The sequence below is a fragment of the Sander vitreus genome, chromosome 1, assembly GCF_031162955.1.
Source record: "Sander vitreus isolate 19-12246 chromosome 1, sanVit1, whole genome shotgun sequence".
NCBI classification, from domain to species: Eukaryota; Metazoa; Chordata; class Actinopteri; order Perciformes; family Percidae; genus Sander; species Sander vitreus.
The window spans coordinates 11799407-11825767 of NC_135855.1; the positions used below are offsets into that span (position 1 = coordinate 11799407).

General features: G+C 39.9%; 1 protein-coding gene across 1 annotated transcript in view; it reads left to right on the forward strand.

The window, feature by feature from the left end:
• Positions 1-26361, forward strand: part of luzp2 (leucine zipper protein 2) — a 172430-nt gene that overhangs the window by 112365 nt on the left and 33704 nt on the right. Inside the window, exon 6 of the mRNA XM_078256804.1 lies at positions 20946-21008. Coding sequence (XP_078112930.1) covers positions 20946-21008 — 63 coding nt within the window. The remainder of the gene's footprint in view (positions 1-20945; positions 21009-26361) is intronic.

Here is a 26361-nt window from a genome sequence, read left to right on the forward strand (position 1 = left end):
GATTTAACGCAGGATCATAAATTGAGCTTTATGCTGTCAAAAACCTCATGACCCCAAGATTTACCTTGCGATCATTTTGAGTGGTCCTGACTCTAAGGTTGGAAACCACTGGTAGGAATTCTAGCTACATGGCTAAATTATATGCAGTATGTTCTGTGTATGATGTTCCCTTCAGGTGAGTAAATTAAGGTTCTTCTGACCTGAACTCAAAAAATTGTAAACTAGAAAAAAGTGACTATGTTGGCCTCCAAAGCATGTGGAAACAGAACGGTGCAGCTCAATGTGATATGTGTGTGTGTTGTGCTCTGAATACTAAAAGATAACTTCCATGACATTATTGTGAACTGAGCATGAACTCTAAAGCAAATGATACATATGATGTGGATGCAAATTTAATGATCATTATATTCCTCCACGGTGATGTAGATGATATCAAATTAGCAAGTTGTCTCCTTGTTGTTCGACCCTTTGAAAGGTGAGCTGAACAGTCAAGCTAACAGCATGGGAAATTGCATTTTCTTTATGATGTACTGTGCAAAACCCTAACGTTACACAAAACATCAAAGCACAGCCTAAAATCACCACAGTTTATTCTGACTTTTCTCACAGAAGTCCAGATGCTGGGATGGTACGGGCATTTCATTTAGATCCAAATAAAATCGGAGCAGCAAATCCATGTGTCTCTGGTTGCTATGACAATATGCCAACATAGCAGACAGTAGTGGAGTGCCACAATATTCCCAGTTTTTGGACCCCACGAATATAGTTAAACAAGACCGCACGCGCACACACACACACACACACACACACACACACACACACACACACACACACACACACACACACACACACACACACTGGCCAGTTTAGCATTTAATGAAGTGTGGCTTGGGGTAAACCTCTGAATAAACAGACTGTAGACACCAGGGACGTGCACAGACTATTGCACTAATCTGGAAACAACGTATAACCAAAGCCCGTCTACAGAAAGCCGTTCCACTCCATATTCAGCCCCATCGTACATACGTTGGTTACAGTTCCACCAGAGTTCCACTGGGGGTGATCGCGGTCCAGTGCTAAATGAATGGGACCCTATGGAGCTAGACGGCTTAATTTGTCTCTTTCGCCTGATTGTCGTTGAGAAATCTCAGATTTGATTGTAGTTTTTGCAAGTTCAACATGGACTATAGGTCAAAAGTTGAATGAACGAGTATTTGTGTCCTTTCGATTTCTTACAGGTTGAGTCATTGTTGCCCACAACACGCTAGCATTCTGTTAATGAATGCTGATTGGTCAGTGAAGGACTGATTACGATCGGAGATCCCGCTTGACGGCATCCAAAGCAGAACCAGAATGTCAGAGTGAATATTTCGGCGTGGTCTTTAAAACATTAGCAAACCTCTTTCTAGCACGTGTATTAACAGGGAGAGGCTAACCTGTCAGCTGTGTTGTATTAACAGGGAGAGCCTAACCTGTCAGCTGTGTTGTTGATGCCTCGAGAGAACAAAGGAAGCGACTCAGAGCTTGCCGTAAAGCAGTATCTCTGGCCATATATGTGTATGACGTCATTGACATTTTAAAAGGCTTTTTAGAACAAAAAAGCCACTTTAAAAAAATCTAACACCCAGCAGTGTGTATTTTCTTAGCCTCCCCTTTCGAATGCAACATTCAAATTACTAGACAAAAAATTACATCCTGAGAAAAGTGGATTTTGAGGGGTATAGCTCCATAGAGTCCCATTCATTCTGCACTGGCCTGTGAGCGCCCCCTATATGAAACTCTGGTGGAACTGCAACCAGTTCAGAAGCCGGAAGTAACGAGAGAGTGGAACTTCTTCCCTTATTAGAAATTCTTTGGTATAACCTAGCATGATTCAAGAGCCCAAACCATCACATCCCTGAGCCTCTCTCTTCTCTACAGAACGCACACTAATGTAACGGATGTAACGTAGCTACGATAGCCTGCTGCTGCAACATAGGCTGGCATTAGCTTTAATTGATAACGTAGCATTTTAACGTTAATAAGGCAATGCTGCGCGACGTGATACAAACGTTACAAGCTGAAGCTGCACATTAGTCAAAGCTCAAGTGGATTTATTTGGTTACTAATTACAGGGCATTTATCATAATCTTTAAAAAACTCACGTGAGAGCAGAAGGGCTTGGCGTTCCCTCTCTTTAATATGTGGTGCACCGTGTGTGAGAATATAAACAAAGTCACGTGACAGGGGGCAGAGACGACGCTGAAGTTGGCATCGCTGAGGGCAAGATTGAATGATATAGCGATTTAATTTGATTGGACTTTAGTAATGATGGCTGTATTATCGTATTGATGCTGCTACAACAGCAAAAAAATGTAATTACTGCACATTACTGTTTGATAATATATATCAACCAAACAAGAGCGCATTCCTTTTAAACAGCTGCTAATACTGGTCTTGCTACTTTATACTGTTGAGCAGGGTAAATTTAAGAGAAAAAAGTTGTTTTTTTTTAAATCATGGAACCATTATTTCTTGTGTGCTGCATTAAATAAATGAGTCTCGGGGTTAAGCTATAATACTGAGTCAGTGTCTGCTTCCCTGACACTGACAGGAAGCTTTTTCCAAATGGAGAAGCACTGCAACTATCTGCTGCAGCACATAACAGCAGTGCAGAAATCAATTCTGAAAAAAAAAAAAAACCAGAGGTTACTTTCCCCTGCTTTATTATTAGAGGGAAAATGCTTTTTGGGATTAATTCTACATCCGAACCCAAAATCTGTTGAGTGATTTCTTCGCTCCTTAGTGCAAAATAGGCAGTTTTGATTTGTTTACCTCTGCACAAAGAGAAGTAATTCATTTGTCATTCACTGTTCACTATTGCTGTGCCATTAGAGAGTAAACTTAATTAAAAACCTGTGTCTATAAAATACACTTTGGAAATTGTTCCGTAAATTTTCAGGATGCGGAAACTTCTTGCAACCAATCTATAAAGAGACATGTTTTGTAGTGAGAGGGTTTAAAGTGAAAGACTTTGGGATTTAGATGCCATGAGCGGTATGGATAATACCTGCAGTAGAGTTGAGTGGTTTTGTGATCTGGGTTATGCAGCAAACTGTGTCATCTATAGCAGAGACTGCTGTGCTGGAGATGTTTTCTGGCATCGTTGTTTGTTGATTCATTATCAGCAGGGCCGCTTATGCAAGACATGGCGTCAGGGTGAGGAACTTAGTGAACCATTCCCCATTCAGTTTTATAATGTGTTATTTTTATTTTTTTTAATTGGAACTGATAACACAGAGCTGAGGGATTGGCATATATAGTTAGGCCTTAATAAATCCCTGCGTGAGATGTAAACACAAGGTCTTCCATGGACAATGAGTTTGTACATAAACGCAGAGAGCAAATCTAGCAGTTTGTGAGTTAAGAGAAAAGCTGTTTAGAGAATATTCAAATCCTGAAGTACAGTAATCCGGCCATAGCTTGTCTGTAATGAAATCTGGAGTGGCAGTTAAACCTGAATGCAGAACGTGTTGGTTCAGTGTCTCATACTAACAAGAGGGCGTGTTCCTTCTGGGAGCCAGGGGTCGGCTTGTAGTAAATCTGCATTTTATTCCACTGCCAAAGTGCTGTAATATGCAAAAAGACAAATTGCAGTTACCGTTGGTGAAATAGCCAATACAGCAATCTTCTTTTATTTACAGGTAAAATTTCTCACTTTTACAATTTCCATATATTATTCTCACTGCCTGGGATTGTCCAATTAGTTTGAAACCATAAACCATTTTCTAACAGTATTAGAAATCACAGACACAAGTCTCTAATCCATTGTCTTACTGCACGGCTGAGGGATGCTCCATTTATAATGAATTGGTACGTCCAAAATCTCTCCACATTTAGCAGCACTCCCTATTCCACAATGCTCCTTGACATACACAAAAACACTGCTGTCACAGTCAAGTTTTCTATCGTTTGCGATTTATTTTCTGTACAGCTTCATATGTGACAATCAGAGGGAAACAAACTCCTTTTTCCGTTTCTGTCTATGGTAGCTAGCAGTTTACAAATACTATCGCAGCCTAAAATATCCTGAAGCCTACAGATACAGAATAGATGAAAGTTAGTGTGTCTCCCTTTCTGTACAGCTGTACAATTTATATTAAGACTGCAGTAACTAAAAGTAAATGCAGCTGTACTTGTATGCTAATCAGAGAAACATTTCTTGATTTGGTGATTATAGACAGCTAGTCAGAGTTAAAACTGGGTTAAAAAGGCTAAATCTTTAAGACGTCTAGGTAACATATAACAGTTTATTCAAAAGCATTTAAATGACTATATTTGGCTGTACAGCAGGCCATATCTACGTGCAACCTAGATATCTAAAGACTTACGCTTGTTGACCAAGTTTAGTCAAGTTTTGACCTTACGGCTTGACATCTTTTGACCTGCAAATCACCAATTCAGTGCCTGCTGAGATCTTTAGTCAAATGTATTTATTTACACAGTAGGAACTCTGACTGATGTGCAATGCTGCCCTACGCTGCTTTGATGCCCTACGCTGCTTTGATGCCCTATGCTGCTTTGATTATCCCAAGTTTTATATATTGTTGCATTTGACAAGCCATCAGAAAACTCTCTGAATTGACCCTCAACTCCACAGAAAAGTAGCAATCAGCCACAAAGTTACCCCACGCCATCAAGGAGACGCTTCTCTCTGAGCTTTGCGTCAACTTGAAGTGAAAAATCATACTTCCTCATTTGCAGTGTGTGGGATGTCTGTCTGGGTAACTCAGCCACCTGCTGTCAGCTTCTACATTTATGCATAAGTCTTAGAATTTCTTTTAGAAGCAGGATTCAATTGGTGTCACTCTCCACGTTGTTTTGCACTTAATACGACATTTTGACTCTGTGTGGCTTTGTGGCCACTGGCGCTGAACTCAAATCATAGAAACATGTTTGATAGAAGTAAGACAGGCCACATGCATTCAGAGGCATGGTGACATGCTGTCACTTAGCAGCGTTGTTTTATTCCTCACAGTCTGCCATGGATATTGATTTCTGGCCCTCCACTTCCAGACAAGTGACCAGTTTTCTGTGCTATTCAGCTGTGACACTATCAAGTGGATTTTTCTATTTTTTCCAGAAATACATCCAAGTGCTTCAAGACTGATGAAGGCTGTGACTGCCAATATTTCTTTGACATGTTCACAAAATTACATTCAATGTTTTTTTTCCCTACTTTATTGTAGCCAGAGGTTTTCATAACAAACACTGTGGCTACATAGGACATTCAGTTTCAAAATGTCATGACATCCTGAGACAGTGTCTCAACACATCAGAAAATATTTCCAGACCAGAAAAACAGCGCCTTATTTTAGAAAAGGAAAACAATAAGATCCTTCTTTCATTTTTAATTCTATCACAATGTAACTCATTTCTATTTCACTGACAAAGCGATTCATCTGATAACACTAGTACCAAATAAATTTTAGGTATGATATATGGAATGTATTATTAAAAGCAATGTCTTACTTTTGACAAACTCTTCTTTACTATGGAAACTTGAGTGGAGTGCCTGGGAACGAGAGCATGGACCGCCATTAAAGGAGAGGAAAGATTCAAAAGCTACAAAAAAATCAGAATTGCACAACATAGAACAGGTGTTCAAGCATGCAGATTTTGTGACTTTGTCCACCTGTTCTAACTGACAGGCTTATGGAAGGAACGTTCTTTACCAAATTGAGAAACTGTGTGATAAGTGTGGATGTAACACAAACACTTATTGGGAAAAGAAATGCTTACTTCCCTGAGTAATTTAAGCATACATTCTGAAAGGATTCCACTCCCGCCAGTAGTTTTCACTACAATTGCTGACAAAATAAATTAAAATTCTAATTACAGAAACCCTTTGAATTTAATGTGACTTTTCAGAACGTTTTAATTGATAAAACTTGATAGATAATTATCTGTTTTGTTTGCACTTTCTAGTATACTCAGGCTGAAGCCGAGAGTGATAAAATATTAGCCATGCTCGTCTCTAACAAGATGTATCCAATCCGTGTGCAAATCTACCAATCTACCAAAATTACCTAAAAACCATCACTGAAGACAGAGGTTATCTAATGCAATAACCGATTACAACTTTCTAGGCCGATTCCGATTTCATTTTTTCTAACCACGCAGCACACACAAATATTTATTTTCTATCTTTTCTTTAATAGAACCTTTTGCACAGAACATAGAAAACATTTTGAACAGATAATGGATCACTATAAAATAGAGCTATATAAAATTCACACACATCTAAAGTGCAACGTTAGAACCATTTCCTTCTTTTCACATCCAGTATCCAACTAAAAAAATGTGATTTTGGTTTTTGGTGTCGTCCCTCCATGCCCTACTCTTTCCTTGCAGGTGTTGCATATTGCAAACTTGTTATCTTCTGCACACACGCTGAAGAATTTCCAAACAGCTGACATGTTGCAGGTTAATTCACGAGGTTCCCTACGGTGTGAAAGTAGCGACAGCGCTCCACACCGCGAACGGGTACGCTAGCGACACACGGTGGAAAAGTTGAGAGAAAGGAAAAGAGACTGTGCTGTCGCGTCTGTGCGTGCGTAGCGTCCTTGAGAACTGTAACTCGTCTCAACTTATGTTGTCAGTTAATTGTAGCATTGACCGCATGAAATCGGCATATGTCAGACTGACCTGCCGGTCGCCGGTCATGGCCGAGCACGTGAAAACCCGCCAATCCGAGTGATGGGCAAAGAAGAGACGTTATTCATTTGGTATGTGTATTACTCTACTATAAACTATAAAATATGTTTGTATGTGTACAACTTCTCCAATAAGGAGGTAGGTAGGCCTTCAAATATCGCAATATGTTAGTTTTATTCTGTTGCAGTACTTTTTTCTCTTATTTTGCTCACTGAAAATTGTTCTTACATATTATACCTATTATATATACATATTATAATACAAAAATAAGTACCTATCATGCTTAACAGCTCAAGCTGTGATGATATTAGGCAGCTAACTGCCTACAAACACAGCTTATTGATTGTCCAGGACACTTTAAAACAACCATAGAAGCTCCAAATACTGATTTGCCATTGGGTAGTTTGGGTATCCAGCATATCATTATATTGCACAATTCAGTATACAAAATTCATCTTTGCCAGTGTTAGGTGCCAATATTGGAAGTGTGGTGAACTGAATGTTCAGCTTTGACCATGGAGACCACAGTCATTAGTCTTTCATTACCTAGCTTTTTTACCTACACATGCTGTACACATTGAGAGCAGTTTAGGGTTCAGTGTAATAATTTAATAACTACCAACCATGTGCTTTATGTGGAACCTGCTCTATCACTTGAGCAGGCTACAGTTTAACCTAACCTAACTATGTATAATAGCCGGCGTGAACAGACTAACCATCATCAGTAAAAACTACTGGGCACGTCTATGCTGCGTTCTCGTTTTGCGCCATACCACAACGACAGTGTCTCAGAAGCGGAGCGTCTGTACTTTATGAATGTGAAAATGAACTGCTATCTCCTATGTCTCTAGCCACTGAAAAGAAATAAGCGGAGAAATCAGGCCAATTACAAAAGCTGGTCTGTCTGACATTATGTTGCCTGAACTCATTACTATTCATGAGCTTGCCCAGTTGTGCTTGGTAAAGGATGCTGATAGCCAGGCTCTCATTGGCTAGCTCTTAGCCAATCAGAGTCAAGCAGCTTAGCTCGTTGAATATTAATGAGAACTGGCACAAATCGAGCTGAGTCTTCCTGCAGGCTTTCTATACCACGCTAGAATGGCTTGAAACAAGGTAACCAAGGCATTCTTTCCGCAACAAATGTTACAGAGTCCATGGTAGAACTTTAGACATTACCACAAAGTAATGAAACATGTGTGGCAGGGCACCTTTAAAATAAAAGATCTGTGATATTGTATTAGGGCTCCTGCACACTGCCTGCGTGGCGTGAGTGTGGCCTTTCTGTTGTGTGTCAGTTGAGCGGCGCTTTCCGCTGCTAGCCTTGTCTGTACACATGTATGTTTCCCATTGATAAAATGAAACTATAGCGTGTTCTTCAAGCAGTATTATACTTCAAGTTAAACATAAATATATACTGATTTGATTACAGAAAAGACAACGTCGGCAGTATTGATGGCAAAATAGCCTACAGAAGATTTTGTTCTGTATTGACAGGTGCAATATTTGAAAATCGATATTTAGTTATTATTTTTTTTAAATTACATTTATATCTGCATTTATGTCAAAACCTAGAGACTTTGAAACATCAAAATGTCATTTATTAAATGTATTCATGTTAAAATGACATATAAACATCTTTTCGTATTCTACTTAGCCTGGAAACGCTTCCAACACGCTTGCGTGTTGCGTGAAAAATAGGCGTCGGTCCTATTTCTAGCATGCACGCGTTTTTGGCGCGTCTCGAGCTGCGCCTGAGACGTGCGTGTCACACAGGCAGTGTGCAAGCTCTAACCTGTTAACGGGCACGGACACACCACGCAGCTGACATGCTCATGCCACGCAGGCAGTGTGCAGGAGCCCTTAGAGCTGTAGAGGAAATATCACAGTTTGAGCTGCATTTTGTTCCACCACTCCAATTCAGAGGATAGCAATGGTTTGAACTCATTGTGTATATCAAGGTTTGATTTATTCAATATGAAGTAATATCAATTTCTCTAGGCATTCTTCATATTTTACAGTTGTAGTGCTTCAATTAATCTCTCAGATAATTCCCTCTCAGCATTAGAGACTGCACTGACATCATTTCCATCTGAATCTTCAGATTGGTCTGCCAGTTTGGATTCAGCTTGAACAAATAGGAATGACAATGATGGAAATGACCAGAAAAGATTAGTGTTCATGTGGGTGGGTTACTGCAGAGGTGGGCTACAGCTCTATTATTATGCTGATAGGAATTCAGAATATTTCGCATGGAATATTTCAACTATTCTTTGAAATGCCAGTCCATCTCAATTTCCCTGCGAAGATCAATAGAGTGCACCTAATCTCTTTTCTATGAATAGCCTCAAGCCTTGCCAAGCATCTTTCACAACTCAACAGCTATTCAATGAGGAATACCTGGAAAGAAGCACTGAACAGATGCATATGATCAAAAAAGGAAATGGACAATGTTTTCATGAAAGCAAAAACTAATGCATGATAATAATACAATGGTGCATCTGGAAAGACTGATATGTTCACCCTATGGCAGTAGTGGAGAAAGTATACAGATAAAAGATACAGTAAGGATACAAAATATTACAAAGGTCCTCCACATTATGTTCATATTGGCAAAATGTACCTAAAGTATTGAAAGTAAAAGTACTGTAAGAAAATATGCCCTCTGTAAGTGTTATGCAATTATATGGTATATTATTGGATTATTATTACTGATGCATTCATGTGAAAGTAGCATTGTATTGTTATATTTGGTCGAGGCACAAATTAGATATAGCGACTGTTTGGGGAGTTTATTCACACTCCATGGTGTTAAAGGAGAATTCCAATTTTTACGTTAATCTTGATCGCTATAGCTATAGTACTTTCGATAGAAAAAACCCCGACCCGAATCAGTGCAGGTAACACAGAGAAGTTGCAGCTACGTACTACAAGCGTCCCCTGAGCTAAAACGGCAGTGGTCGGGGCAAGTTTTAGAGTGCCTTTGTGCCTCTTACCAGACACAAAATACAAAATCGCCGCTCTGTGGATTGTTATTGGGATGATTATCACAGAAGTCTGGCTGAATACACTCACCGGATGGCAGCTAGCAGCTAACGGCTATCTGGCTGTACACACTCACCGGAGGGCAGCTAGCAGCTAACGGCTAACGGCTATCTGGCTGTACACACTCACCGGAGGGCAGCTAGCAGCTAACAGCTACTACCACACTACTGTTTTTTTTTAGGGGGGAATAAACTTCAAGACGTGACATGACCTGTCCTCTGGAGGACATAGCCACACCACCGCCGCTCCATGGATTGTTATTGGGATGATTATCACAGAAGCCTGTCTGAATACACTCACTGGAGGGCAGCTAGCAGCTAATGGCTATCAGCTAGCAGGGCAAGCTAGCTACCGGCAGGATCGAGACAGGGACCAGGGTAGGTGAATTTAAATAGTGTCTGAGTTGAAAACGCATCTTGTTGACACGTAAGGACCCCGTTCATGTGGCACAGACATATTAGTTGCATTTTGTGTCTGTTAAGAGGCACAAAGGCACTCTAAAACTTGCCCCGACAACTGCCGTTTTAGCTCAGGGGACGCTTGTACACGTAGCTGCAGCTTCTCCGTGTTACCTGCACTGATTCGGGTCGGGAGTTTTTCTATCGAAAGTACTCGGGTAGCTATAGCGATCAAGATTAACGTAAAAATTGGCCGGAATTCTCCTTTAATGTGGGAAAAACTAGATTGAAATTAAATTAAAAAATGTGTAACCTGAAGAGTTTTTTTCTGCCATCTCATACTAGGCCTAAAAGGATCCATCACTGATGTGTGTGTCAAGTGTGAAGGTTGACCTATGGACAGTAAATATCCCCACTCACAGCACTTTACTATGTGTGAAAATAACTGCTGAGTTGAGTCAGATAGACGTTTTTTTGAGTGCTGAAGTCCTTTAGATAATAATAATAATAATAATATATTCTTTAACAATGTATCATATGTTATGAGCTGAACAGGTAGCACAAGGGTAAAAATTCAACATCTCCAAAAAGCACACACACAGGAGTAGCTATATAAAAAAAGATGCCGCTGTAGTACACTTTGCCTGCAGATGGCAGAAGTATTCAAATTGCATCAGCATTTACCTTCTTTGCCTGTAGTAGGCGACATTGACCCATTGCTGCTGCTTTTACTTTTTCTTTCCAATGGGTGGTGCAGGTTGGTGTGTATGGGCCTGGTCTGGCAATGACAAAACCTCCTCCTTGTGGAGAATCTGCAACCTACTAAACGTTAATGAGTTTGTGAGTGAGTAAAAAAAAAAACTAGTTACATTTTACTAATTTAAACCGAAATTGATAATAAACTGTTATTCAAATTTGTGATTTCAGAGGGCAAAAATGTCTTCTGCAAACAGTAGGGCTGGGACGGTTACCGCATTACCGCAATACCGCGGTCACGTGACGCCTACTGCGGGTCTGAGCTCGTCACTGTCATCACCGCAAAAAAAAAAAAAAAACATTGGCCTGCACGTTGTGTCTAATGACATGGCTTCATTGTGTCTAATGACATGGATTCATTGATTCTAATGACATGGATTGTGTCTGATGACATGGTGTCTTACATGGATTCAAGGTTTTCTCAACAAAACTTATCATCAAAAGATGGAGCAAATCCGACCTTTCGCGAGTTTGGGAGCGCAATGTTCCATACCGTGTATTACGGTAGGAAAGGTAAAGACATTTCTCTGTTCTCAGCTGAGGTAGACACATTAACGTTACAGCTGCAGTGTTTACCATTGCACATTAGCCTAGCAGCTAGCAGAGTTTCCTTCTGTTTATAGCTTTATCCCGATAAAACGGCACGTTGAATTTCAGCCTGCATGCACGTTTCGTAGCCTAAAACAGAGCGGCTTATATCGGTAGAGAGAGCAACAAGTTAGCGAACTGCCGAGTGACCGAGTCGCCCTCTTGGCTCTCTGTCTGCTCAGCTGCTAGACGGGCTACGCTCAGGCTGCAACATGTTGTAAGGTTTAAGCCGATGTTTTTTGGGGGGTAACACCATTCACTTTACCGGCAGTACTGACAATACATAAAGCCACCGTGTCTTGAGAAGCTTTAGCTTGTTGTTTTCTTGTTCACTTTTAACTCACTTTACATCATCTTTGCTATTTTTTTTTCCTCTCTCTTTTCCTCACAGCGGCACTCACACGCTACTCTCCGTTACCACTCACTCTCCTTGCGCGACCACACGGGCACTGACGTCACTCACTTAAGGCACCCTGCCATTCTCGCTCTAACTTACGCTACTCTCGTAAGGGGGTTGCGGTATACCGCGGGAATTTCTTGCTTTTCAACCGCGGTAGAAAAATATACATACCGCCCCAGCCCTAGCAAACAGACAATTTGACAGATGTTTGGTTCATGTCTTTCACTTCAGGATTTCCCCTTAAAGCTACAGTGCGTAATTTCTGTCGCCCCCATGAGGAATTCTAAGTAATGACAACAATATGGTTGTTGCATCCACATAATACAAGCCTTCCATGATCGCGCACCCCCCCTCCCCTCCATCATAAAACATGATGGACTCTTCAGAAGAGGTCATTATCTTCACTCGAGTTTCTGCGTGCGATAGTCGCCGGACGACACAATCTTCTGAACACAGCCATACTGTGAAATACAGAGAGAGTGTTTTGTGAAGATGATAGTCTTAATTAGCTTTGTATCAGCTCATGGCTTGAATGTAACAGACGTTCATTAATATAAAATAGTTGCGCACTAAAGCTTTAATGTTTTGGCACAGTATAAAGCAAGAGGTTTTGGCATGATGGTAAGACAAAACATAGTGATTTTAGATTTTTGCAGTAATTTTGTTCATATTAACACCCCTGTTGGGTTCATCAGATGAGAACATAAGGGGTTATCTTGCTCAAAGATAAATTGAGAAGGCTGACAGGGAAATCTTACAAGCACAAGACCACCATGTTTCCAATACACAGTCTGTGCTTACTATATGCATATGATTATGTGTCAGAACAATGAAACAGTGACAAGAAAGCAATATTTTCACTTGCATAATGCATAATCCCCCCTTTGACCTCAAGAGTCCTTAAAACCGCCTGGATACGTTCAGCTCACGCTGCCAAATGCCCTGTAAAATGTCATATTTAATAGCTTTGCCACAGTGAAAATTTGCTTTGCTAATGCCAGTGATATATTAGATGCCCAGCCCCAGCTTTCTTGCAATGTGAGTTTCTTATTTTTTCTTGCTTTGAGAAAGCAGACAAACTGTCAGACTGTATGGGCACAGACTGTAATTGATTATGTTATGTGTGGAATCTGCCTAATAATATATGACAGAGGCCGTCAAATTCATAGACCCTACAATGTGTTTTTATTTTACTACATAAATGCATTTCTTAACTTATAGGGAAGAGCAAGATCCAGGGTGAAAAAATCAGTTGAATAAGCAATTAAACTGGTAAAGCTGCTATTCATAAATACAAATGTTTAATGGGCAGGGGGAAAATGGAGAAGTGGGGAAAAGAAGGTCCCCTGAGAATTATTTAATGTTAATTATTCATTATTAAGTTTTAGGATTTTTATAGCTGAGCTGACATTGAACAACAAGACAAGTTTGTGTTTCTTTTCTTAAGTCCATTCTGCTTGATTAACGGACCTTTTTGTTTTCGGAAGCCCGTTTAACATAAATTGTGTCAAAACTATAAAAGTAGAAGTTGAGCAGCAAACATTTTCAGATTTTTTGAAGTTTTCGGAAACTGTCTCATGGCTCAGTACAGTACAGTGTTGGATTATCTAAATTTATGTAAATGTAAGTTCAGCCTGCATACACGTTTTTAACGTTAAAATAGCTAATATTGATAGCAAGAGCAACAGGTTAGCGGACTGTGTGTGTGTGTGTGTGTGTGTGTGTGTGTGTGTGAAATGAAAACTGCGCGGCAACACGTGTCTTTCAGTTGAATTAAAGACATTCATTTATGATTGTGATACTCTACATAAGTTTAACACTTATCAGATGCTATGTGCTGTTTTCACTGCCTTCTTTGCTAAGGAGGATTGACATTATCCATGATGCACTTCTTGATGCAAGATGAATCACTTCTATATTTGGTGTCTTGCTAAACATAAATCTTTGAAAGGTTTATTAAAGAAACTGGACTGAACCTTTGAGGACACCATTTCACTGAAATCTTTTATTTATTTTAGGAGTATTTTGTTTTCTGTGGTTTTCATTGACGTCCACTGGAAACACTGGCTCTGTTTGGGTCTGTGGGCACAGCTCATTGTGGCCTTTAATAATGAAGCTGAATGAATGAGATGCCTAAGCTATTAAAGCAGTAATGCAACAGAAACCTCTTGTCATTGTGTCTTCTCTGTCATAACAATGAAGCTTATTGATGTTTTAAGCTGAAATATGTTGTGACAACAGTCTCTTGCTTGTACAACCTCTGAGTGGTGTCAGGCGATGTGCACGCCATTGCTTGTGTGACTTAGCCTGGTTGACGCCAGACCCTTCTCAGCTGTATCTGAGAGTGGGTCTGGGCAAGCTTCATTCACAGCTCATTTCCAAAGGGGCGTCACCAACCGACGCTGCTCAAATGCCTCTGGGCGCAATTGGATAGTCCTTCAACCAATCAGACCAACGATCCGGGTGACGTAGCAGTGACTAACAGCATCAACGGGTTGCTGCGCTTCGATGGCCGTCGTGTTGAATGTAAACATAAAGCTGCTTGCCGTTGCTGCGCTATCGTCATCATGTAAAGCCCACCTCAACGAAAAATTGGAAATGGGCTTGAATGGGCTCTTGGCAGAGCAAATCTCAAATTTGCCGCAAGTTCGTCAGGGTTTTCCCAGGTTATGTGTGACTCGTCTCATTGAAAATAAAATTGTCAACTCGGCAACCTGCATTGCACTTTGATGATTTATTTAAACGTTGTAGTCACAGAAGGGATAGAATCTGTTTAAGACATAGAATATGCAATAAGGCAGAGTTAATTGCACATTACTACATTTCCACTCCATGGTGTTAATGTGGGAAAAACTTGATCGAAATTAAATAAAAAAATGTGTTACCTGAACAGTTTCTTTCTGCCATCTCACACTAAGCCTAAAAGGATCCAACACTGATGTGTGTGTGTGTATCGAGTGTGAAGGTTGACCTATGGACAGTAAATATCCACGCTCACAGCACTTTGTGTGAAAATAACTGCGTTGAGTCAGATAGACATTTTGAGTGCTGAAGTCCTTCAGATAATGATACATTTTATATAGCACTTTCCAAAACAGCTGCTACAAAGTGATTTACAAGACAATAAAACAGATAAATGAGGCAATAATAAAATTATTAAAACAGAGCAGCATATATCAATAACAGAATAAAGATAGTAATACAATAGAAGACAATAGAAACACATTTGTAAACATGAGTGTATACATTTTAAGCATGCAGACAAATAGGTGCATAGTACATACAGTATACCCATGCAAGCATGCTCTGTACACATGCTTCACCACACATATACAATGTACAAACTATGCACACACAGTATGGACACAACTATGGGATAATAAAAAAAATTCTAAAATGATGTGTTTTTAAAAACTTTAAAAAATTGATAAGGAGGTAGACAATTGAATCTCTACAGGACATGCAGAGTTTAGGAGCTCTGACAGCATAGGCCATAGATGGTTAGTGTTTGCTGTGTATGACTGTCACAAAGTAGACATTTTTAGGTCCTTTAAAATTCCCAGGCTTGAACACACACAAAGAGACATTTATTTTAGTTTTAAAATGGTCTTTATATGCTTTTCTTTTCACCAGCAGAAGAAGTACACATTTTGTCTTACACAGTAAAAACAGCTATAAAACAGTCTGTTGTTTTTAGAGGGACTCCAGTCTTGGCTTGCATGGACGGGGGACAGTGGCACTGGTATTGTCCTGCCGGCTCTTCCTGGTCGGTGCGTCTGTGCAGTACCGGTGGCCAGGCGTACTCCTCGCTGTCTGATAGCCTTAAGGCTTAAGGCTGTCAGACAGCGAGAGAGTACCCTGGAAATTTCTCTTTATCCTGGGTCCAGCTCCGCTGTCGATCGCACGTCTCACTGCGCGTCATCCTGCACCCCCAAAGGGCCTCTCCGCAGGTACCAACCGCAGGTCTCGACCGCCATCTAGACCAGCACCACCTCAGGTCCTGTCCTCTGGGTCCAGCGCATCGCACATCTCACTGTGCGTCATCCTTCACCCCGAAAGGGCGTCTCCGCAGGTCCCGACCGCAGGTCTCAACCGCCATCTAGACCAGCACCACCTCAGATCCTGTCCTCGGTCCAGTTCCGCCGTCCAAGCCAGCCACTGTACGTCGTCTTGCGCACCCAATGGTGCCTCCGTGGATCCCGAATGCCACTAGCCTCACACCTCAGGTCTCCTCCACAACTCCTTCTCCAACTCCTCAACTGCCCCACCTCACCTAATTAGGAGATGCGGTACCGGTGTGTTAGGAGAGCGTCCTCGTGCAAACCCAGCATCTCCCCTGATTAGGAGATGTGCCTCAGGTGTGTTAGGAGTCTTCAGTGTCTGCCAGGCAAGCAAAAACACAAACAAAAGCAAAACACCACACTATATGTACAATAAAAATAAGCAAACACTAGATGCCTGGCTACACTTTGTGACATGACTCTATATTTTTAGTTGACTTTATATTTTATTGAATATAACTTTACTTCATTCTTTAACTCTGCAATCTTTATGCGAAACGGAACATAATGTGATTGTGCATTGAAAATCATCACATAACCCAATGATGCCAGTGCTCTATCATTACTTTGTGTGATTTGTAGACAAAATGGGACTCCTGGATCAGTGATTAGAGTCATGGATCAGTGATAAAGGCCTGTGGGATACTGAGAGAGAGATTTTGTAAAACGTGTGTGCTGTTGCATTTTTCTAAATGGAAAATATGAGCAACATGTAAATGTAAAAATGTTCCTATTTATTTCCAGGTCCACAGAATGACAGCGCTCCGGGAATAACGCGTTAGGACATATGTTGCTCAGTGTTATCACACTTTGCATAATGCACTGTGACATATAAGCTCCAGAGGATCTCATTTTCCCTCTAAGTATGTCCCGAGGCTACACTACGTTACATTTTATGACAGCTGCCAGTTCTAGATGTCCTCAAATGGTGGTCCTTCAGCAGGGGCGAGAGGAGGGGCAACTGTGAGAAATTGATACTCGGACAGTTTTGCCTCTCTGAATCACAAAACAACTGCCATACCAGCTCATTACGGAGCACATATTATGTGCTCCGTGTCCATGTACTGTATGTTCTGGAGTACACACTGCACAGGTGTGTGTGGGAGTGAGAAGTGAATTGCAAAGGAAAAGACAGGGGCCAGAATGTGAGAAACTGCCACTTTTTCAAATGAATGTAGCTTTTTCCTGCCTGCCAAATTATAGTAATGTAAACAGGTTGAGACAAATATCAACCGCAAGGTGGTGCTGTAAAAGCCAGGGGATCACCAAAGTCGATAGGATTGATCCTCTGGGGACCCTAAATGTTTGTAAAAAATGTCATGTCAATACATCGAATAGTCGTTGAAATATTTCAGCCTGGACCTATTCTTTTAGCATGGCTAATAAAATAAGATTGATCAATCTGACTATATACAGATGCAGCTGTGTTGTCAATGATTGGCAATGCAGTCAGAGCCATGACACAGAGTGAGAATTGTGGATGTGGCCACATAATGTATAAGTAGATGTCAAGGGCCAGCTGGTGGATGCACACTCCCCCTTCTCCTCCTGCATCCAAACCATCCCTGTGGTGCACAGTCAACATTGAGCTGTCTCCAAAATCAAGCAGCAAATCTATCATCAGAGCACAGCAACATACTGTAATAGCCAAATGTGTTATATCCAGCTAAATTGAATTCATTTTCCATCTATAATTGCTCACGGCAATATCGTATTTTCCAAAATACCTGCTACTAGAGGTGAAAACAAACTTGCCTCACCTGCACTGGAGCCAAAAACAATAGCATTGACTGGGGCTGAGTCTGAAGGGCAGACAGATCTGAAATGTGGTGTAATAAAAAAGAAATCTGTTAAAGAAAATACAAAAGTGAAGGAAGCACTCTGCCTTTATGAGTGTTCCCAATCTGTGTTGTTAGATTTCCTTTTAGTTTTGACTAATGAAAACAGTGAAACCGCTATAATTTTAAAACATCCTCAAAATTCCAAAATTAAATTAAATCATATTCTTAACTCTCTGTTGTAGTGAATGATTCTACCATTTCAAGTTTTAGTTTACCCACGATTCACACATAGTCATTTCATATTAAATCTTTATTTTTCCTAATGTTGGTATATAATAATAATCATAGCAAAAACATATTTCTAAGTGTCAAATCATATTTAATTTCACTTGGTTCGTTTGAGATTTGTCATTTTAATGAAGTGCATTGTGTGTTCCAAAACTGTCTGTTGCTTTTGTTATCGTTTGGTGACGTTAACTGTGTCATACTGTGGCATAGCGATGAACTGTTTGCAGCCCGAGCCACCCATCATCTCCCATGTGATGATCTTCTCAGGGTTGCCTCCCACATAGCAAACATTGTGATGAAGTTTACTGGTCCATTCGTTGTGCAGTTAGGAGATTGCTGCCTTCACAAAGCTCAGCAACACTACAGTCTTGGCGATGTTCAGGACCCCCCCTCCTGGCATCCGCCATCATGCTGTTTCAAAGTCTGTTGGATCACATTCTAAGCTCATACACTGTAATCTGTTCACATGCAAAACAAGTGTGAAAAAAGGAGTTGCTGTTGCGTTCATTTGTTTTATGTAGCATAACAAACTGTATGTACTGTATAAGGAAAGGGCTTTCTGTTATCTTTGGTTGAGTTAGTTTCCTTGAATTAAAGCTAGTAAATGAATATTCATTGCTCTCACTTGAGTTCTGCCAAATGGGTATGAATAATAGACCCTTGACAGGTAATTAGCTCATTGATTAACTCAATAAGAATTTTAAATGTGTTGTTGAGTCAATGAAAAGCATTAATAATTTTTCTGCGTAGGCTATGATGCATTTGTTGTATGAACCTAATTGTATGTGTTTCTGTGTTAGATCAGGGATCTTCAACGTGTTTTAGGCCAAGGACCCCTTTACTGAAAGAGAGATGGAGCAGGGACCCCCTACTACATATATAGTATAAAATGAAGTTGCATATTAAACTGGGCCTACAATAACACGTAGGGGCTGCCCTACATGTTATTGTAGGCACAGACCCTAAAGCCTTTATACATACCTGTTTTTTGCATAGAATACCAAGCTATTAAAATAGCCTCATAATTGTTGGCATGATTTTATAAATCATGTTTTAATGTTAAATATACATGCGGCACAGTGAATCCTTAGGATTAATTGTATCTGTGGATGGCTACCTTAGTGACTACCTTACCTATAGGCCAGTGCAGTGGGGATTTATATTTGCTAATAATATGTTGGATGTATGTTAAGATTCTTTAATTTTTGAAAAAAACTTTAACTGTTTAAAATTAACAATAATTTGGAGGCCCCCCCCTGCATTGACTCTGAGGACCCCATAGGGGCCCCGGACCCCCTGTTGAAGATCCCTGCCTTGGATGAAACAGAAGTGGTACAGGTTTAGTTATGCAACAGTGGCAGTCATTTCCTGTCAATATCCAGTGTTATGGGCTCACCTTTAGGTTTCCTCAGTCACCAGGATCATTGTATATTCCCTCAACTCATTGTAAGGCTCTGTGATCCCATTTTAATATAATTCCCCAGTCCTTCAGTAAATGCTCACATTTTGTAAGAATGATGAACAATCTATTCTCTTTGAACGTTTTATTATCAAACAGCATGTGAAAGCAAAGATGCAACAACTGAGAAGTGTTAACATGGAGCTCTTCCCTTTATTTTTTGCAGACACAACTTAACTTTGACATATGACATATTCAAAGTAGCAGTTAAAACATGCTGCAAGCTTGAGACTGGCTGCAGTACAAACAAATAAAAACATGTACGTGTAAGCCCTATTATCATATGAGATGGATTGGTACGTACATTGTGTTGTATAGTGCAGAATGTTCAATTTACTGCATAATACTGTTTTTATCAAGTAGTTTTTTTTTTTGTTGCACTATAATAACATTTCTGAGCCAGTCAATCTAATTTGCCAGTAGAGACTATCTGCCTTGAAAGGCATTCTCTTAACTGCAGATGCTGGAAACTGTACCATTTTAGTTTTGTTAGACATTAGTGAAGCTTTCGTCATGGTTGATTGTGCTGTTTTATTGGGTCATCTTGAGATCTTGATGGGTACTTTCGGTTAAGCATTAAGTTGGTTTAGGGCCGTTCTTACTAACAGATCATTGTCAATTAAAAAGGTAAATTCCTTCCCTTCAAATGCTTTTATTACCCCAAGGTCCCATTCCCTTGTGTCTTTACACATCCTTTTAAATATATATATATATATATATATATATATAGCAGTGCATTTTACTCAAACTCAACTCAGAGAGAGAGAGAGAGATCTTGGTATTGTGCTATATTTTACAGTCACCTTGCTTTTTAGAAACAGGGGCTGTGCTATATATACTGGTTTCACCAGTGATATTTTAGTTCAGGCATGATTCAAAAATTTAGAAAATTGGAGAGAAAGAAGAACAGAATTCAGAAATATTTTTCAGAGATTGTGTTCTTCAGAATTGAGACTTTTGCTATATATGGTGTCTGGTGATGAGAGTAGTACAGTTCTGATTTCAACATATCTCATGTACATGTATGCCACACACTGTATTGCAAAGTCAAAAGTCACTCTCAGGCCTCCAGATTGTTTAGAAAACTGGAGCGAGGATCTTAACTGGCACAAAAAAAAACGAGACCCTATGACCCCTACTTTGGCATTTCTCCACTGGTTGCCAGTCAAATAAGTTTAAGGCTTTACTGATCACGTTTAAAGTTCAGTAGGGGTTTGGCCCTGAGCTACAATGCTGACCTTTTAGTTGCCCATGAGCCTGAGTGCACTTTCAGATCCTCATACAGGGCCCTCCTGGCTTGTCTAGTCTCAGATTGAGAGGTGCTGTCAGAGCTCCTCAACAGCCACGTTCCCTGATGGAGAAACAGAAGCCTACTGAGTAAATAGTACTTTTTATAAAGCAGCAAAAATGTTAAAGGAACATGAAGTGCAGAACACAGGGCAGACATCAATGTCATCATTCTATTCTCTTTTTCAGAACAAGAGCTTGAAAAACAAACTGCTCTCGGGACACAAACTTTGTGATGCCTATGCTGAAGAGGTAAGAATTTTTTCATTTAGTACATTCTGTGTTTTGTCAGATACATGATTAATCCTCAGCCCAAGCTACTTAATTGTTCATTGTTCGCGGAAAAGGTGCAATTCATGATAACATATTGCAGACAAATTTTGTTCTTTTGTGAGCAAGCAATGTTAACAAATATAGATTCTTATGTGTAACTGAGAACATTTTGTCTTGAGTTAAGTTATTCACTATCATTTAGATCATTAATTCAACTGTGATTAAGGAACTCTTGGTGGTACTTGTACAGTAAGTGGTGAAAGAGTCACAAAAAGAAAGAAATAGTCCAGTCCTGTCACTCTCACTCTCTCTCACACATACAAACAACCAAACTTGCTTGGTTTTGGCTGTCCGGTGAATCTCAGAACTATTTGTCTCTAACAGCAGCCTCTTTGATGGCTGTACAGAGCAATCTGAGGAGCTCGGGTTGTAGCGAGAGCAGCTTCGAGTACATTCCGTCTGTCATTTTTGCTTTCACCTACTTTTCCTCTTTTTCTACCTTGGCACTGCTGCCAGTTGTTACGGTCAGCAGCGTCCACCAGGTTCACATCTTTAGTGAAGCATTGAGCTGAGCTTTGAACTGCTGCTTTTGCCATGCTGCTGACCAATGCTCATGCTGTAATTTAGCTATGCAGCATCTTACAAGGCAGCGGGTCCTGCAGGCGTCTGATGACATGCCCATGTGAGTGCAGCTGGTGCTGTGTAATCATGGGCTCAATAGTTAGTAGTTGTGCAGTTGGCGAGTCCAAGCATTTCCTGTATCCAGGCTACAGTATGTGGACAAACTTTAAATCCTTTACATGTAGCACATAGAGCAGTGTGGTAATGCAGACAGGTTGATATATGGCAACCTTGTTGTGCAGATGGAGATTTTTTTTTTTAGGAAAGATCCTGGGCTAGACCTTCTCAAAGGCAGCTGAGGCTTCTTTGGTCAATGCTACGGAGAATATTCCCAAGGCTTTTGAATGACAGACAGTTAGTGGTTAGCATTTTTAGATGAAGACAAGGACTTTAAATTAGTACTGTAATCTGTACCTTGAAATATGCCTTTGAATTCCTTAATTAGTTAATCTGCCTTCTCCTTCTCAGCTCCTTCTCTCTTGATCAGACACTTCTTGTCCAGAGGTCAGCCTTTCCTTTACTATCTTTTAATTCTCAGTAAAAATGTCCCTTTGAAAACCTGAAACATGATACTGTCGATATTTTCTCTCCAATTTGAGCTCCGCTTAAGTTTAAAGTGCTGTTTACTATGCTCTATAGGGAAATACACTCAGTTGCCACTGTATTAGGTCCACAAGCTAAAACTAATGCAGTCTAACGCAACAGCTTCTGCAATAAATCCTACCTTCATCAACAAGTTTATCTTATTACCTGGTAACTGAGTGTATATAGTCAGACAAATACTAGCACCACAAAGGTTAGCTTGGAAATGGGGCTCTCTATAGGGCTATATCTAGAGCTCAAATATCTCAAAACATAGCGTATTCCACTTTCAAATACCTGCGTCCACTATAATCCGAATAAAACGGTTAGTTACATTATCCATGACCCGTCAGCTTCACTGTTTATTTTACACAGCTATTACATCCTCAAGCAATCAAAGCTGCCAAGCAAAGTGCTGATACAGCGGCCAATGAAGCTTGACAGCTGCATGAGAAAGAGACAAAGGGACAAGGACAAATGCAAAGGAAATGATCATCGCAAGGGAATTCATTTAATAATTAGGCCATGATCACACTTGGTGTCTTCTTTGACAAGAAAAAGTTGACTAAGGCGCTTTTGTAGTAAAAAAATAAATAGCGGGCAGCATTTTCAGTTCCAAAAAGCAGCCAAGAGCGTCTTTTGTTGCTATAACAACAGCTACTGCTACAGTATCCAAGAGTACTATGTCGAGCGGTGTGAGATAAAACAAAGCGGTTGAGCGATCTAGAGAATGAACAGAGAGAGGGAGCGGTGCTACTACTAACGTTAAATAAAACAGAACTGCCATTCCCTAAACAGGGAGCACCCGGTCATATCCTATAACTCTCTGTGCTCCACACTAACACAAGTTAGCACCATAGCACCTTCTCCATTTTTTTTTGCTCTTTATCAGCACCTTCTCCATTTTTTGTTGTTGTTATGGAAACGGCAGTTCTCGCTACTCCGCTTGTCATTGGCCAGCTGTCAAAAAAGCGCTTGTCATAGGGCGTTTTTATTTATTTATTTTTTTTAGAAAAGTTGAACTTTTTTCAACTTCAAAAAGATGCTCTGAGCTGCAGAAAGAAGTGGTTAAAAAAGCGCTCAGGACCTTTTTGAAAACTTTTTTTTAACTTTTTTAAACTTTTTTACTTTTTTTACCAAGTGTGAACATTGCTAGTGCTTAGCTGGTACCTCAGCACTGAGCTGCTAACATGTTGCTCATCGCTGGTGCTTTCCCCTAACTGACACACAACCTGTGACTTCCGTTCCTATTGTTACAATAACTGAATGCTATTATTTTGACTTGTGCATCATAATTAACATGAGTTTAAACAGACTCAGCACAGTAGATCACAGCCAATCACAGCCCATTATGCTATTGCTCTAACAGTATAGTTACATGCGCACTGCAGCAGCCCAAAGGTCCACAAAGAGAATTTAGTGTTTGGAAGCTCTTGATGTTAAAGAGCTTTTCATCGACTCTGAAGTCTGCTCGAAAACTAAAGTTATTCTTGAGTTCCTTTTGAGACACAGGAAATTGGAGTTGGAAATTACAGGCTTTTTTCCTTCTACAAATCCTCCAGCTGAACATCCCTGACATTTAACCAGCTAAGCTTATCCAAGTCATCATCACATATTCAAGCTCTGAGATGATGATGATGGCTTGTTTGATTATGCAACCAAGTCTTATTATAACACTTCAGGAACGAGTTGGAAAGAGTAAAAATGCTATGTCAAGGTCCAGAAGTTGTCTGTCAGTCTACACAACGACTGCAAAGACTGGTGGCCTTTGTGCTTGTAGATGAGAATATATAATTCTCAGTATGTGTTCTGGTCTAGTGCTTCTTTGTGTGATTGTGATTATTTCTGCAGAAGTGGTATAATGGCAAGTATAGACATTGAGTACTGTAGGGAGCAAATCGCTACTAGAATTTCCTTTAACACATGTATCACTGGAGGTCACTGTCTTCAATTCCCTCGGAAGGCTATAAAATGAAGTAAATCAGTGAGAGGAGCGTTCCTACATGCCCCTACTTTCATCCTGGAAAGTTATTTATGTTGAAAGGGGAAGGGTTACGGACTGAAGCTGTAATCACACTGTAATGACTGCAGAGTCGCAGAAAGAGATGGATGCTAAAGCTGCAAAACAATTGCCACCAGAGCAGGTAATTGCAAACGTTATTCTATTACACATTTGTCTATTGGTAAAGAAGTAAGATATGCCCACTCAAACATAACATCTGTTCATGGGTTCTAAAATCTGATATGTGCTCTGTCTGTATGGAAACATTATTGACCTATTGTACCTTTCACTGTAGAGTTGGTGTCCAAAAACATCCAAAAAGTTGGACCTAGATTAACCCTTAAGGCCATATTTACCCTTAAACTTTTACTGAATTCTTGTCTGGAAATCCTATTTTCATGCTTCAAAAATCGTTTTAATTAAGATTTCCTCGGAGCATTGAGTGAGTCAGACTTTAAAAACAGCTTGTGAATCTTAAATTGGGATTTGAAGCCATGTCCAAGAACCAAGACTGACCAGATCTTTTTTTTTTAGCTGACCTTGGATAAACATTCTAAACATAAGCTCCTTTTGTTGCACATGATACATTTTAAGACCTTTTTTTATGAGTAAACAGCAGCTTTCCTTTATGTGTGATTTGCATTCTCATCTTGTGAAAATTGGCTTTGGGAATTCCTGCATTGTATATTGGAATACATTTGATTTGGTGTGGTAATCGTTTTTAGAAAGCTGCTTTAACTTGTGCTTTGCTTCCGCTTATGTGAGGTGGAGGATCAAGCTTTGTGCTCTTAATCTGTGTTGCGTAGTGAAAACTTCTCAGCTGAAAAGACATGAAATTACATGTCAACAACACTGTAAAGGAGGTTGTATGGTTGCTTCTACAGTAATATGCATGAACTGATCCTGTATCCTCACTGACTGTAACTTAGTGATGTAGCCGGAGTCTAGAACAAACTGGCTATTATTTTGAGAAAACAGTATTAATTAATCCATTGAAATAAATATCCACCAAAATAATTGCATGCTTTTAGATAACACAATAGGGTGGCGCTTGATTAAGAACAACATACCTCTTGTCAATGTAGCATGAAAATATATAAAAGTGCTTGTTTTGTTTGGTAGTTTATCTTATGAGGAAGCTTCTGATGTGTAGGGTAGGGCTGTAACTGATAATTATTTGAGTTATCAGAGAATCTGCTAATTATTTTTTTGATTAATCGTTTGATCTACGAAAAATCTAAAAATAGTTTTTCTTTTTAAATACCTGTCGCAATTCTCCAAAACCCTGACATCTTCAAGTTGTTTTGTCCGACCAATTTTCTGTCTAATGTTGATAATTGATTGTTTCAGCTTCTAGTGTAAGGATAGAAGATGTATTTAATCTCACAGAACCATGATTTCTATGTTACACTGTATGTATTTCAATCAGGAGAGACTTCGTTGAAGATATGCAGAGATTTATTGTATATATGCATTATATGAAACGTACAGTCTTTGGAGATTAGACTCCATCATTATGAAATTATATTTTTATAGGGGTAGAAATCCAAAAGATAATCCCCCGATGGAGTCTAGACACTGGTGGTGGTGTGAGGAGCCCGAAGACCAAACCGAGGAGCCTACGGCAGTGACCTGCCGGAGGAGGACCCAGGAGCCGTGCATGAGAAAACCGGGAGGAGGAGGGTTGTGCTCTTTGCCTGAAATGACAACTGAGCAGCAGAGAGAAGACAGCTTTAAAACAGGGATGTCATGCTGTGATTTGCTCGTGAAGTTCATGGCCGCTTCTGATTGGTTAAAATTAAAGTGAACTCCTCTAACAGCTGATCAGTTAGAAGAGATTGAAATGTGATTACGTTTAGAAGTCTTCCTGAAAGAATTTACGCTGTGCTCCATATGTCATATAATATCGGCATATGTTTAATTACATTAAATAATGATCTCACATCCATGTCTACAATATTGAAGGTGTCCTGTGCCTCAAGTTTTAATATTGTGCTGCTTTATAATACTAGTTATGGTTATCATTTGTCATGTTTAGCCTTCTGAGTAAGAGTGTGAGGCTTTAAGAACAGTCAAACTGGTTGTGCAGTTGCTAAGTAATTTGGTCAGTTGGTTCAAACTCCTTTG